Below are 14679 nucleotides of genomic sequence, written 5' to 3'. Positions count from 1 at the left end.
CACAGCCGGCGTGGCTGCTTTCACGCGGCATAAAACGATCGCACCCACGGATAGCAACCGACAAAAAGATTGACACAGCTGGCCAATCATGCCTGTGGACCATTGTTGTCGTAGTGGATTGTGATTGGCTGTTAACGCTGTATATTACTTGTGCGCTTCGGATGTAGCTCTCTTTCTTTCACGCGTCCTTGGTAAGAGGTAAGGAGTTTTCATGGGCTTGATTCTTTATGTAGGCTTATACGTTAAAATGGGTTTCGCTGTATTATTTGATAAAATACTTTGATTACGTTGAACTACAGTACTGTGACAATGTCACAAGATCAATAGGAGGATTTATTATTGAAATGTATTGTGTTTCATCTGCGGCCTATCCGCCATGTGCTACCATTTATTTCAGTGACATTTTAGCTAGCTAAACTTGCTTCTAACCCATAATGGTACAATATTTACACCTTAAAGACACTTCCAATAACATGTCTTATTAACTAGTTATCTAGCTATATGTATGTAGCGTACGTTATATTTGCTACGTCAGCTAGCTACAAGTTAAAGCTAGTCCTATTTTGCAGTGTATTAGCGTTAGCTAGGTGAGTAACGATAGTGACTGCCAGTTTATCTAGATGGCTACTAGCAAGTTTGGCGCGTACTGTGATTGTAAACTTGACGTTGTGGACCTGCGGTCTAACAGTTTTATTTTCCACAGAAAATATTGTCTTTAAACCAGCTGTTTTAAGCGATCCTTCGAAGCACTGCAAAGATGCCGAGGGAAGACAGGACCACGTGGAAGTCCAACTATTTTATGAAAATCATCGTACGTTGAAATGACTGACTACTTTATGCACGAAAGTGCGTAAACTACGGAACGCCGTTCGGGTCTTTGCGTGTCTAAGGCACGTCAATAAACCTTGTTGACCAATCAGGACTTGTATGACTGCACGTCACAATTTTACGGAACTATTACACATTGATTACGTACTGCACGTCACCATTTTACGGAACTATTACACATTGATTACGTATTTCCTATGTCACAACGATTAGTCGAGACGTATGCTATGATGCAATTGTCTCAATCATCTACAGTGCTGGTCATACAAAAAAGCTAGCTAACTTATGGGTGCCAACAATGTTTTTCTCAAACATAGTTACATCTGTTTCAGTAGCTATTGTTTTAACTAGCTAACTATACAGCTAGGTGTCATCAAATAGCCACAATTTATAAGATAGTATTATTTGCTCTGTCGGACTCGTCTATTTGAAGCTAGCCATAGTAGTGGAATTTGCGTTTAGCCTTCAAAATAAGTATGCCATTGACAGTGGTACAAATAGTAGAATTATGCCATAATTGCTAAACAGGGTTGGAATGTTATAGAAAATTAACGAACTAATCTGAAATGACATACTTTAGAATTACATTGGGAACATACTTATTGAACTCTACAGCCTTACCTATGGGTTGTGGCTCAATGGCATGGTATCAGTCTACTCTGTGACACCCAGAGAACATTAGTGTGGTAGCTCTTATGGCGGGAATCTGAAATTACTGAATTGAGCTGCATTTATTGTCAACCCATGTGTATTGATCACTATTCCAGAGGAAAAACAATACTACGTGGATGTTTTGGAGTCTTAACTGAGGATGTTGGGGGGGGCAAGTCTTGGTTATTGAGTAGACTGATACACCGTTTCTTGATCCCAATCCTTACCTAATACAGTGCAATATGAATGTCAATACACACAATAGGCTGACTGGGGAAGGGATTTCAGTCCTTTGCCCAAGTGGAAACTAGCTACCCCAGAAGCTGTGGTCCAACACACAATACAATAGAACCTGTTTGATGTGTCAAACTAAAAGCTTATTTGACATTAATCTTTTTCGACACGCAAAGACCCAAACTGCATTCCATAATAAACCGTTTGATTGACCATGTACAATGCAGGATAAGTTACAGTGCATTTTGTTCAGTACTGCTCTGTCGTTCCCCCTGCACACAGAAACCTGTCTCCTCGCTATCCCGGTCTGCCTCCATCCCACGGCTGACGGGGACGCATGGTCTCAGACACTTGTACAGACGTTATAGCCAACTGAATAAAGCTTTTGCAGTCTTGTTATCCCATGGTAGTGGGTTTACATTTCCTCAAGCAGTGAAATTTAGAAGTTGTTGGTCTTACTTTTACTTTTCTTTTTGCAGCAATTGCTGGATGACTATCCCAAATGTTTCATTGTCGGCGCCGACAATGTGGGCTCCAAGCAGATGCAGGCCATCCGTCTGTCCTTGCGTGGGAAGGCTGTGGTGCTCATGGGTAAAAACACCATGATGCGCAAAGCCATCCGCGGCCACCTGGAGAACAACCCCGCACTGGAGAAGTAAGTTCACAGCAAAAACCTTTTGGCCTAAGAGGCTGACCATGGTCGCCTTCCCTAGGAAGTCAAAGGGACAGCCTGAAGTTGGCCAATAAGATGAGCTTGTTCACAATATAGGTTGCAAACTTTTGCTGCTGTGTGCACGACCCAGTTATCAAAGGCTTAAATGCAGCTATCGAGCCCATGGATTGGCTATTTATAAAGCAGGAAAAGTTACAGCGCTGCGTGTTCAGTACTGTGCTGTCTTTCCCCCTACACACAGAATCCTGTCTGCATCCCACAGCTGGCAGGGACGCTTGTTTCCTCAGTCTTGCTAATCATATATCCGTTGGGGATGGATTGAGATGTTAAGTGTTGTCTTCACAGGTTGCTGCCTCACATCAAAGGAAATGTGGGCTTTGTCTTCACCAAGGAGGACCTGGCTGAGATCAGGGACATGCTGCTGGCCAACAAGGTGACTGCAGTGTTGGATGCTCTGGTCTAGCAGGGAATTGTCAAGGTTTGTCCCAGATGGCACTCTTGTAGCGTACTACTTTTGAATGGGGCACTATATAGGGCAGGGTGCCATTTGGACCAAATACGATGTTATTTAGTACTACAATGTTGCAGATCCTGATTTTGGATTATGCTTCTAGATGAGATGGCGACGCAGGAAAAGTTACAGTGCAGCTTGTTAAGTGCTGCTCTGTCGTTCCCCCTGCACATATCAACTAGATTCCTACTATTCCTGTCTGTCTGCATCCTACGGCTGACGGGGACGCTTGGTCTCAGACACTGTCCTGTGGATTTTGCTCAGTCTCGTAATAGTAGGCTGTCATTTGGCATGCATCCATGGACGTTGCACTTTTCTTTCTTTTTTGGAGCCATGGCTTGATTGTTCACTGACCCTCTGCCCCTCAGGTGCCAGCTGCTGCCCGTGCCGGTGCTATTGCCCCCTGTGACGTGACTGTGCCAGCCCAGAACACTGGGCTGGGTCCTGAGAAGACTTCCTTCTTCCAGGCCCTGGGCATCACCACCAAGATCTCCAGAGGAACTATTGAAATATTGGTGAGTGTGGCAACTGTAGTCATAGTCCTCAGGCAGTATCTCAGCCAGTCTATGCTTAATGGGCTCTACTATAAACTAGTGGGATGGTTGCGTTCAGTCATCAAAATAAGAGATTCTTCAGTGATGAGACGATGACGAGTCGGAATTGGACACTATCTGTCTCTGGGGTCACTGGGCCAGGGTCACGTTCTGTGTCTTTGGTTTCAGGTCCCCAGAGCAGTGTGTCTTTTCACTTGAAGACATCGAGGCATTTGTCTGAGAAGGGTTTCTTGATTTGATAAATTATGTTGCTAGGCTTGTGGGGGTGATACCTGTGTCCTGTAGGATATGTATATAATCATTTATTCTCTAGAAAACAATAAACAGGGTTTCTGAAAATGAAAGTGTCTGATTGCTACATTTCTCCCTACAGAGCGACGTGATGCTCATCAAGCCTGGAGACAAGGTGGGAGCCAGCGAGGCCACGCTCCTCAACATGTTGAACATCTCTCCCTTCTCCTTCGGTCTGCTCATCCAGCAGGTGTATGACAACGGTAGTGTCTACAGCCCTGAGGTGCTCGACATTACTGAGGATGCTCTGCACGCCAGGTTCCTGGAGGTGAGGAAGCATATACACAATGCCTTGTAAAGCCACTTTGGGTCCATAATCCAAAACCCGTTGTATTGGTGCCTTTGATAGTAAATGGACTGAAGTGTAGCGCTGTGTCCTATTATGTTGTCATTGGTTCCCCTTCCTCCATAGTCTTCTGTCATATCTAAAGTTCTGAAAATGAGTAACACAACCATTGGAAGAGGAATGTAATAGAAGCTGTGAATTTCAGGCCATTTTGTTCCTTTTGTCTTTGAGGTAGCAGGATAAGTTACAGTGCAGCTTGTTCAGTGCTACTCTGTCGTTCCCCCTGCACACATGAACTAGGTTCCTACTATCCCTGTCGGTCTGCATCCCACGGCTGGCAGGGACGCTTGGTCTCAAACAAATCTTAATGTGTTGAGCAGACTTGGGTGACGTGTTATAAGTTGCTGTCATACCTGACAACTTTGTTTCTTTCAGGGTGTTCGTAACATAGCCAGTGTGTGTCTGGAGATCGGATATCCCACTCTGGCCTCTGTCCCTCACACCATCATCAACGGATACAAGAGGGTCCTGGCAGTCGCCGTGGAGACTGACTACTCCTTCCCCCTGGCAGACAAGGTATGTCGTCCCACCCACATTTGGACCACATGGTATTGAAATTGATTACGGGCCAAATACTGGCCCAGTCCACAAACAGTTGCTGTAAGGCTGAAATAATTGTATAAGTAATATGGTTGTAGCTCCACCTTGCCCTCCAGGTTAAGGAATGTTCACCATCGCTTATGCCTATCAAATCCTTTGCTCTAATGTTTACATGGGGAATAGGTGCCACCGTTGAGTCCCAGCTGCAGGATAAGTTACAGTGCAGCTTGTTAAGTGCTACTCTGTCGTTCCCCCTGCACACATGAACTAGTTTCCTACTATCCCTGTCTGTCTGCATCCCACGGCTGGCAGGGACGCTTGGTCTCAGACACTAGGTTGCCCATCTGCATGTTTTATCCATCGCTTTCTACATTTGAGTTCACATTGCTTCTCTACCCCCCTTTTACTACTAGGTGAAGGCCTACCTAGCTGACCCCACTGCCTTCGCTGTAGCTGCTCCTGTGGCTGCGGCAGTGACTGCCGCTGCCCCAGCCGCTGCTAAAGAAGAGGCCAAGGAGGAGTCTGAGGAGGGCTCGGACGACGACATGGGCTTTGGCCTGTTTGATTAGACTGCAGTAAACTCCACTCCTATGGTTGCTGACCGAATTCAAGAAGATCAATTCAATTTTAAATAAAATCTAGAAAATGAATTCATGTTTGTCTGTGTTTTACCAATGTTGCTAAATGTGTGGCCAGTCACTGATTGGTGTGGCTGGCACTCCTGGATGAGAAGGTTCTTGTCAGGTCTAAGTCTGACACCATGTATTGTAAAAACCTGTAGTCGTGAACTAGCTGCTTAGCTATTTAGTCTTGTGGACTGGACTGGAGGATGTCAAGGTTCCCAATAGATGTATATGGGTACAGAAATAAAACCTGTAGTGCCTGTGGGTAGAGTTGTACGATCAGTTCTCATCTTTCTGAACATGTCTTGCACAGGTTGAGAAATGACCTGATATTTGGTGTATTGTACAGCTTTTGACTTGAGAAGCAGCATATGATGCGGTGTCTGCCAGAAGTAGTACATAAAGTTCGCCTGACCTCTAAGCCAGCAATAAGAGGCCAGAGTTTCGGTTAAAAGGTACGGATTTGTTTGATACTGCACTTTAACTGACGCCTGGTCCAAAAATTGATTTCCAAACTGGCCAAAAGTCAGATTTGAAAGTTCATACCACTTGTCAGCACTTGTGCACAAAACGTGAATTTAAAATTGCGGCCGACTCAATATTCTCAACAAAGGGTATTAGGAAATTAACATTAAACATCACGGAGATAAAAGAATGGACATTTCAAGTGGTACGGTCTATGTATAGTGAAACAATGCAACTAGTTGCTGTGTAAAAGGGAATCAACATTAAATACAGGGTATTTTCTTGTGGTGCTATGTTCATACATTTGCACGAGGTTAGGAGGTGCAGCTGGGTCGGTCAGGTATTCTGCTACTGTACTTTTAGGGTCCAATGGTATTTGTTTGCTCTTGATTCTTTCTAATGTTTAAAGTCATGATTTTCTCATGATTTGGTTGTCTTGTGTTGCTGTCCTGGGGCTCTGGGGTCTGTAGAGTCCCCATACCAGCTGGCTGAAGGGATTTTTCTCAAGGTTCATGTCTGTTGGTGAGGGCTTTATGAAAGTTGAGAATCTCTTATAGGTGGTTGTAGGATTTAATTGTTTCTGGATTTTTATGAGCAGGTATCATTGTATTTCTGCTCTGCATGCTGTACAATGTTTTTGCAGAGCCTCAATTTAGTGAATTCTTGGTGAGTGGACCCCAGACCTCACAGCAGAGGGGCAATGGGCTCTAACTGCATGGCCTAAATACATTCGTCATTTTAGCCAGATCCTAATTGGGATGTCAAGTTTAAATTTTGATGGTGTAAAATGCCATGGCCTTTAATCAGATCGTTCACAGCTTTAGAAGTTACCTGTGGTGCTGAGGTAGGTATCATTTTTTGTGTGCTCTAGAGCAACGGCATCTAAGTGGAATTTGTACATGTGCTGCTGTAGGCACTTCTTGGTTAGGGACAGAAGCACCAGATCATCTGCAATCTAAACATTTGACTTGAGTGAAGTTGGGTGAGACCCGAGTGCTGCAGACTGTTCACTCGCCAGTTAACTGATTTATATTGAGGGTGGAATTCGAGCTGCATCCGTCTCACCCCCAGGCCCCGAGGAAAGAAATACCATTTTAAACGCTGTTTGTTTACATCGATGTAATGTTTTCCCCCAAACACTGCTTTCAATGGATATGTATATAGCAGAACATCATGCCAAATTGAGTCAAAGGTGTTTTTTAAAATCGGAAGTTGCTAAAAAGCCAATTTGATGTCTCAGGACATTGTTTTCACTGAGGTAATGATAATGCAGAGGAACATCCAATGTCTGCCATGTTTTTGGATGTCGTCGCTGCACCTAGTGCACGTGTAATGTCCAAGTCTTTCTTCCAAACTAGGTTAGTTGAAACCAGTTTTTAAACTACTGGTGTGTTCTAGCCTACAAAACTTTTGGCCACGACTGAATTACGCATTAATTTTCACAAAGTTTGCTGCCTCCGTTTGTATGATGGCAATTTGCATATACTCCAGAATGTTATGAGTGATCAGATGAATTGCAATTAATTGCAAAGTCCATCTTTACCATGCAAATTAACTGAATCTCCAAAAACATTTCCACTGCATTTCAGCCCTGCCACAAAAGGACCAGCTGACATGACCATGATAATCTAACTAATTAGACGGGCATGTCAGTCTGTTAGGCATCGTCAAAACAGATTTCCGTTGTTTTAGTATGCGTCTCAATAAAGACGGTCATTAAGCACCTGGGAAAGTCGGAAACGTGTGGAAGCAACGTTTTAGAATTGGAAACAAACCAAAATTTGCTTAAAAATTTTCATTTTTGTGAAAGGAAACAATGACCAAATATCAATTTATAGAGTAGAAACTGCATTAGGCTATATTCATAGGCCTGCACCATTCACCTATCTTGTATCCCTTCCCAGTCCTTGCAGGTATCTAACATGTTACATCACAAGCAAAATATATATTCTGAGTTCAATATGCAAAGTTTATTGCATTTCAGCTGACTTCAGACTTTGTGGGACACACACAGCAGCTGTGCGGGTGTAAACTCAATTCAATCATTAGCTATGCTTTTAAAGGGACACTAGATGGGGCAGTTCAATTAAATGTTTTTTTTACTCACTTTGACACATTTTTCAGATGTGAAACTTAACTGATAACACTTGTAATGTCCCCATCTTATGTTCAGGACATTTGTTGTGCGTTCATTGGAGTTGAACACATCTTTCACCCCTGAGCCATTCATGCAAATGACATTTTCTGTGAAATACCATTTCAACATTTTTAGTCCCCAATAGACATTTTGTTTTGTATATGTTTTAATGATTCTAAATACTTTTCCAAATCACTTTAAAAAAAACATTTAATTATATTTTTCTTCATAAATGTTGATTTGTGTATGAAACATTTTCTTAATAAAATAAAGAGAATATGATATATTGACATTCGATTGTGGAATCAGTGTAGTAAAATAATATGTCAAACTTAGATATTTCAATGGTTGTATACATTTAGTTGCCGATATAGTTTCACATCAGTCCAGAACACCTCACTATGTAAACAATTACAAAATAAGGGTTAAATAGACTCCGTTTCTAGTAGCCAAGCACAGCGGCAGTTTACATCAAACGAAGAAACCCAACAAAATATAGCAGGAATAGAATTTCTGTAGAAAATATAAACCTATGCCATTCACCTGGATATCGCTTACAATAGGAGATATTCCAAAATATGCATTATTCTGAAGTTAAGTTTTTATCCCACTAGGTATAGCTTTCATGACAGTGTCATATTCCTTGCTTGAAACCTCAAAGTTGTATCTTTCCATACATTCTCTCTCTCTAAATTGATTCCCACAAATACTAACTAATTGGTTGTCAATGACAATGTTTTTCGAGAACTAGTTACGGTACAATAACTTCTTGTTTCTATGTTATATCAACCCATTATTCCATATATAACATTTATGAGGTGAAAATACTTTTCAGAAAAGTTGTTTATACAGCAAAGCCCAGCACATTAAAGTCTGCTTGTGAAAAGCCGCCAATTTCACAGGAAATTTACCCACAATATAGGGACATTGTCGTAAAAAAAAAATGTATCCCTCTGAGCTTCTGAAAATCAAAATGAGGAATAATATTCCAGAAACTATTAGGATTTTTAAAGTACCTTTTAACCCAGTTGACTTTTGATATCTGATAAAAGAGAGTGAAGACATCTAAGGTACAGCAAGTGGATTTGGGAATGTCAATCGATGAAAAAAGATGCACGAGCTAGCCCCTCAGTTTTAGATAAAAGCACCCTCCCTTGAAGACTTAAATCCCTCCCTAACCACGAGGATAATTTATTTTTTATAGCTTCACTTGCAGGATTCAAATTATGATCATTCACAACCTTAAGATTTTTGGTGATCTTTACACCGAGGTAGGTTGCACATGGTTTATGAACTGATACGTAAAATGACACAAAACTTTGAACTTTGAAACTATTTCTATTTAAATTATTGCAAACAATATAATGTTATTTATATGGGGGATACAACCTTCCCAGCTCTGCAGATTTTGTTATGAAGAGACAGAATCATTAGATAATTTGTTTTGGTACTGTCCATATGTGGTATGTTTTTTGGTCACAGGTCCAGGAATGGCTGAAGAATTGCAATGTTTTCATGGAGCTAACTGTAGATAGCACTACTGGGTAATCTGAAAAGTCATAGTCAATCGATCAATAATATAATAATACTTTTAGCAAAAAAAATGTATTTTCAATTTACAATCTGTAGAAAAAATGACAAAAGAAAGGTTCAGATCTTGTGCGAATGTAACAGGGTTGGTTATGTTTCCACTTGCCTCTAAAGAAATGTGTATTTAATGTTCAAGCATTCTTATTGGTTAGTTCAACTCTGATGACAATAAGGTGTGTTGTGATTGGCCCCGCTTGCAGAGAAGGGGAGATCGCGAACGTCAGGTCTTCCCAGTATGAAAATGTGATGCAAGGGGTAGGTCACGTTCTGAATACTGTTTTCTATTTTCTATTTTACAGTGTGTACAAGTTTGCTGTACGTCACTGATTTATACATGTGTGGGTATATGGTACCTGTTAGGGATTGAGGGGCTTTCTGTGATGTGCTTTGGCATATGATTGCTGTAAATAAGTGTGTTAGCTAGCCTTCACCGATGTAATGGTCACATAAGCCACTGCTAACACAGTTGTCTTCATGCTACAGATTTTGCCATCGACAGCCATCAATACCGTTAAGCCCTGCACAACTAACGTGCTGTTTCCCATTTAACAACAGCAGAAATAAATGATGCTCAACTGGGACCACTGGCCGAAGTGATTTATTTTGATAAAACACAACGCATGGAGAGTACATATACATCTGTTACACTGGTGCCGTGACCCGGATCACTGGTTGCTGCGGAAAAAGAGGAGGTAAAAAGGGGGGTGAGTGTAACGGATGTCAAATAGCTAGCTAGTTAGCGATGGTGTGAGCTCTAAATAGCATTTCAATCGGTGACGTCACTTGCTCGGAGACCTTGAAGTAGTGGTTCCCTTTGCTCTGCAAGGGCCACGGCTTTTGTGGAGCGATGGGTAACGATGCTTCGTGGGTGACTGTTGTTGATGTGTGCAGAGGGTCCCTGGTTCGCGCCCGGGTATGGGCGAGGGGACGGTCTAAAGTTATACTGTTACACGAAACATCACAGCACAGTTGAAAAATATATGGGAAATAAAAATCTGATAGATGGGAGGGGTTGAATGGAGCTGAAGGTTGGGACTAATAACAACAAGATAACTAATGTAAAACATACTGTGTCCGTAAAACATATATAGGTTCAGAACTTTTGTGAAAGAGCACAGTTTGAAAGATATGGCAAATACAAATCAAACCGTATGGAAATCAGAAATAGATGGGAGAGATTGACGGAAGAGGAAGGACTGGAGTAAAAACAAACAAAATATAGATATTGTAAAATAGATTGTGTCCATAAATGTATATAGTATGTATAAGCTGGAAGTAGAAACCTAAGCGTTGTTGGTCACTAGTTTACTCAAATTAGGGGAGGAGTGGTAGGGTTAGAAAGTAATGAAGGAAAATATATTTTAAAAGTGGTTGAAAAAATAGTTTTAATGATTTTCAACCACTCCACAAATGTCTTGTTAACAAACTATAGTTTTGGCAAGTCGGTTAGGACATCTGAAAAGTGCAAATCAATCCCAGAACAACAGCAAAGGACCTTGTGAAGATGCTAGAGGAAACAGGTACAAAAGTATCTATATCCTCGATAAAACGAGTCCAATGTCAACATAACTTGAAAGGCCGCTCAGCAAGGAAGAAGCCACTGCTCCAAAACCGGCATAAAAAAGTCAGACTACGGTTTGAAACTGCACATGGGGACAAAGCCCATACTTTTTGGAGAAATGTTCTCTGGTCTGATGAAATAAAAATAGAACTGTTTGGCCATAATGACCATCGTTATGTTTGAGGAAAAAGGGGGAGGCTTGCTATCCGAAGAACACCATCCCAACTGTGAAGCATGGTGGTAGCAGCATCATGATCAAATCAAATCAAATTTATTTATATAGCCCTTCGTACATCAGCTGATATCTCAAAGTGCTGTACAGAAACCCAGCCTAAAACCCCAAACAGCAAGCAATGCAGGTGTAGAAGCACGGTGGCTAGGAAAAACTCCCTAGAAAGGCCAAAACCTAGGAAGAAACCTAGAGAGGAACCAGGCTATGTGGGGTGGCCAGTCCTCTTCTGGCTGTGCCGGGTGGAGATTATAACAGAACATGGCCAAGATGTTCAAATGTTCATAAATTACCAGCATGGTCGTATAATAATAAGGCAGAACAGTTGAAACTGGAGCAGCAGCACGGTCAGATGGACTGGGGACAGCAAGGAGTCATCATGTCAGGTAGTCCTGGGGCATGGTCCTAGAGCTCAGGTCCTCTGAGAAAGAGAAAGAAAGAGAGAATTAGAGAGAGCATATGTGGGGTGGCCAGTCCTCTTCTGGCTGTGCCGGGTGGAGATTATAACAGAACATGGCCAAGATGTTCAAATGTTCATAAATGACCAGCATGGTCGAATAATAATAAGGCAGAACAGTTGAAACTGGAGCAGCAGCACGGCCAGGTGGACTGTGGACAGCAAGGAGTCATCATGTCAGGTAGTCCTGGGGCATGGTCCTAGGGCTCAGGTCCTCCGAGAGAGAGAAAGAAAGAGAGAAGGAGAGAATTAGAGAACGCACACTTAGATTCACACAGGACACCGAATAGGACAGGAGAAGTACTCCAGATATAACAAACTGACCCTAGCCCCCCGACACATAAACTACTGCAGCATAAATACTGGAGGCTGAGACAGGAGGGGTCAAGAGACACTGGCCCCATCCGAGGACACCCCCGGACAGGGCCAAACAGGAAGGATAACTTCCAATCTTATGTGGGTGTTTTGCTGCATGAGGGACTGAAGCACTTCACAAAATAGATGGCATCATGAGGAAAGAAAATTATGTGGATATATTGAAGCAACATCTCAAGACATCAGTCAGGAAGTTAAAGCTTGGTCGCAAATGGGTCTTCCAAATGGACAATGACCCCAAGCATACTTCCAAAGTTGTGGGAAAATGGCTTAAGGACAACAAAGTCAAGGTATTGGAGTGGCTTTCACAAAGCCCTGACCTCAATCCTATAAACAATTTGTGGGCAGAACTGAAAAAGTGTGTGCAAGCAAGGAGGTCTACAAACCTGACTCAGTTACACCAGCTCTGTCAGGAGGAATGGCCAAAATTTACCCAACTTATTGTGGGAAGCTTGTGGAAGGCTACCCGGAACGTTTGACCCAAGTTAAACAATTTAAAGGCAATGCTACCAAATACTAATTGAGTGTAGAGGTCGACCAATTAATCGCAATGGCTGATTAATTAGGGCCGATTTCATGTTTTCATAACAATCGGAATTTGGTATTTTTGGACGCCGATTTTGCTGATTTCTTTATTTTAAAAAACGTTTTTTTACAACTTTATTTAACGAGGCAAGTCAGTTAAGAACACATTCTTATTTTCAATGCCGGCCTAGGAACGGTGGGTTAACTGCCTTGTTCAGGGGCAGAACGACAGATTTTTACCTTGTTAGCTCAGGGATTCAATCTTGCAACCTTACGGTTAACTAGTCCAACGCTCTAACCACCTGCCTCACGAGGAGCATGCTTGTTACGCGAATGCAGTAAGAAGCCAAGGTAAGTTGCTAGCTAGCATTAAACTTATCTTATAAAAAACAATCAATCAATCATAATCACTAGTTATAACTACACATGGTTGATGATATTACTAGTTTATCTAGCGTGTCCTGCATTGCATATAATCGATGCAGTGCGCATTCGCGAAAATGGACTGTCGTTGCTCCAACGTGTACCTAACCATAAACATCAATGACTTTCTTAAAATCAATACACAGAAGTATATATTTTTAAACCGGCATATTTAGCTAAAAGAATGGTTAGCAGGCAATTTTAACCAGGTGAAATTGTGTCACTTCTCTTGCGTTCATTGCACGCAGAGTCAGGGTATATGCAACAGTTTGGGCTGCCTGGCTCATTGTGAAATAATTTGCCAGAATCTTACGTAATTATGACATAACATTGAAGGTTGTGCAATGTAACAGCAATATTTAGACTTAGGGATGCCATCTGTTAGATAAAATACGGAACGGTTCCGTATTTCACTGAAATAATAAACATTTTGTTTTCGAAATGATAGTTTCCGGATTCAACCATATTAATGACCTAAGGCTCGTATTTCTGTGTGTTATTTTGTTATAATTAAGTCTATGATTTGATAGAGCAGTCTGACTGAGCGATGGTAGGCACCAGCAGGCTCGTAATCATTCATTCAAACAGCACTTTTGTGCGTTTTGCCAGCAGCTCTTCGCAATGCTTCAAGCATTGAGCTGTTTATAACTTCAAGTCTATCAACTCCCGAGATTAGGCTGGTGTAACCGATGTGAAATGGTTAGCTAGTTAGCTAACCATTTCAGGGGGTGCGCACTAATAGTGTTTCAAATGTCACTCGCTCTGAGACTTGGAGTAGTTGTTCCCCTTGCTCTGCATGTGTTATGCTGCTTCGAGGGTGGCTGTTGTCGATGTGTTCCTGGTTCGAGCCCAGGTAGCGGCGAGGAGAGGGATCAAATCAAATCAAATCAAATTTTATTTGTCACATACACATGGTTAGCAGATGTTAATGCGAGTGTAGCGAAATGCTTGTGCTTCTAGTTCCGACAATGCAGTAATAACGAACAAGTAATCTAACTAACAATTCTAAAAAAACTACTGTCTTATACACAGTGTAAGGGGATAAAGAATATGTACATAAGGATATATGAATGAGTGATGGTACAGAGCAGCATAGGCAAGATACAGTAGATGATATCGAGTACAGTATATACATATGAGATAAGTATGTAAACCAAGTGGCATAGTTAAAGTGGCTAGTAATACATGTATTACATAAGGATGCAGTCGATGATATAGAGTACAGTATCAACGTATGCATATGAGATGAACAATGTAGGGTAAGTAACATTATATAAGGTAGCATTGTTTAAAGTGGCTAGTGATATATTTACATCATTTCCCATCAATTCCCATGATTAAAGTGGCTGGAGTAGAGTCAGTGTCATTGACAGTGTGTTGGCAGTAGCCACTCAATGTTAGTGGTGGCTGTTTAACAGTCTGATGGCCTTGAGATAGAAGCTGTTTTTCAGTCTCTCGGTCCCAGCTTTGATGCACCTGTACTGACCTCGCCTTCTGGATGACAGCGGGGTGAACAGGCAGTGGCTCGGGTGGTTGATGTCCTTGATGATCTTTATGGCCTTCCTGTAGCATCGGGTGGTGTAGGTGTCCTGGAGGGCAGGTAGTTTGCCCCGGTGATGCGTTGTGCAGACCTCACTACCCTCTGGAGAGCCTTACGGTTGAGGGC

The 14679-nt window shown here is 41.9% G+C and overlaps 1 protein-coding gene and 4 non-coding genes across 5 annotated transcripts; all 5 read left to right on the top strand.

The window, feature by feature from the left end:
- The first annotated feature begins 82 nt into the window (after positions 1–82).
- LOC112215557 (60S acidic ribosomal protein P0) lies at positions 83–5278 on the top strand. Its single transcript, XM_024374684.2, has 8 exons — positions 83–198; positions 704–811; positions 2193–2368; positions 2732–2819; positions 3266–3412; positions 3825–4010; positions 4464–4604; positions 5042–5278. The coding sequence occupies exons 2-8, from the start codon at positions 758–760 to the stop codon at positions 5195–5197; spliced, it is 948 nt and encodes a 315-aa protein (XP_024230452.1). The 5' UTR covers positions 83–198; positions 704–757; the 3' UTR covers positions 5198–5278.
- LOC112223414 lies at positions 3012–3140 on the top strand. Its single transcript, XR_002949311.1, has one exon. It is a non-coding gene; the product is annotated as a small nucleolar RNA SNORA63 (small nucleolar RNA).
- LOC112223390 lies at positions 3528–3676 on the top strand. The gene has a single exon (XR_002949307.1). It is a non-coding gene; the product is annotated as a small nucleolar RNA SNORD15 (small nucleolar RNA).
- On the top strand, positions 4261–4389 carry LOC112223417. The gene has a single exon (XR_002949312.1). It is a non-coding gene; the product is annotated as a small nucleolar RNA SNORA63 (small nucleolar RNA).
- On the top strand, positions 4832–4960 carry LOC112223424. Its single transcript, XR_002949313.1, has one exon. It is a non-coding gene; the product is annotated as a small nucleolar RNA SNORA63 (small nucleolar RNA).
- Positions 5279–14679: the final 9401 nt, after the last annotated feature.

Source organism: Oncorhynchus tshawytscha, linkage group LG02 (assembly GCF_018296145.1).
Source record: "Oncorhynchus tshawytscha isolate Ot180627B linkage group LG02, Otsh_v2.0, whole genome shotgun sequence".
Classification (NCBI taxonomy): Eukaryota; Metazoa; Chordata; class Actinopteri; order Salmoniformes; family Salmonidae; genus Oncorhynchus; species Oncorhynchus tshawytscha.
Note: the sequence above shows the minus strand (reverse complement) of the source record. Positions and strands in the feature narration are given on the sequence as shown.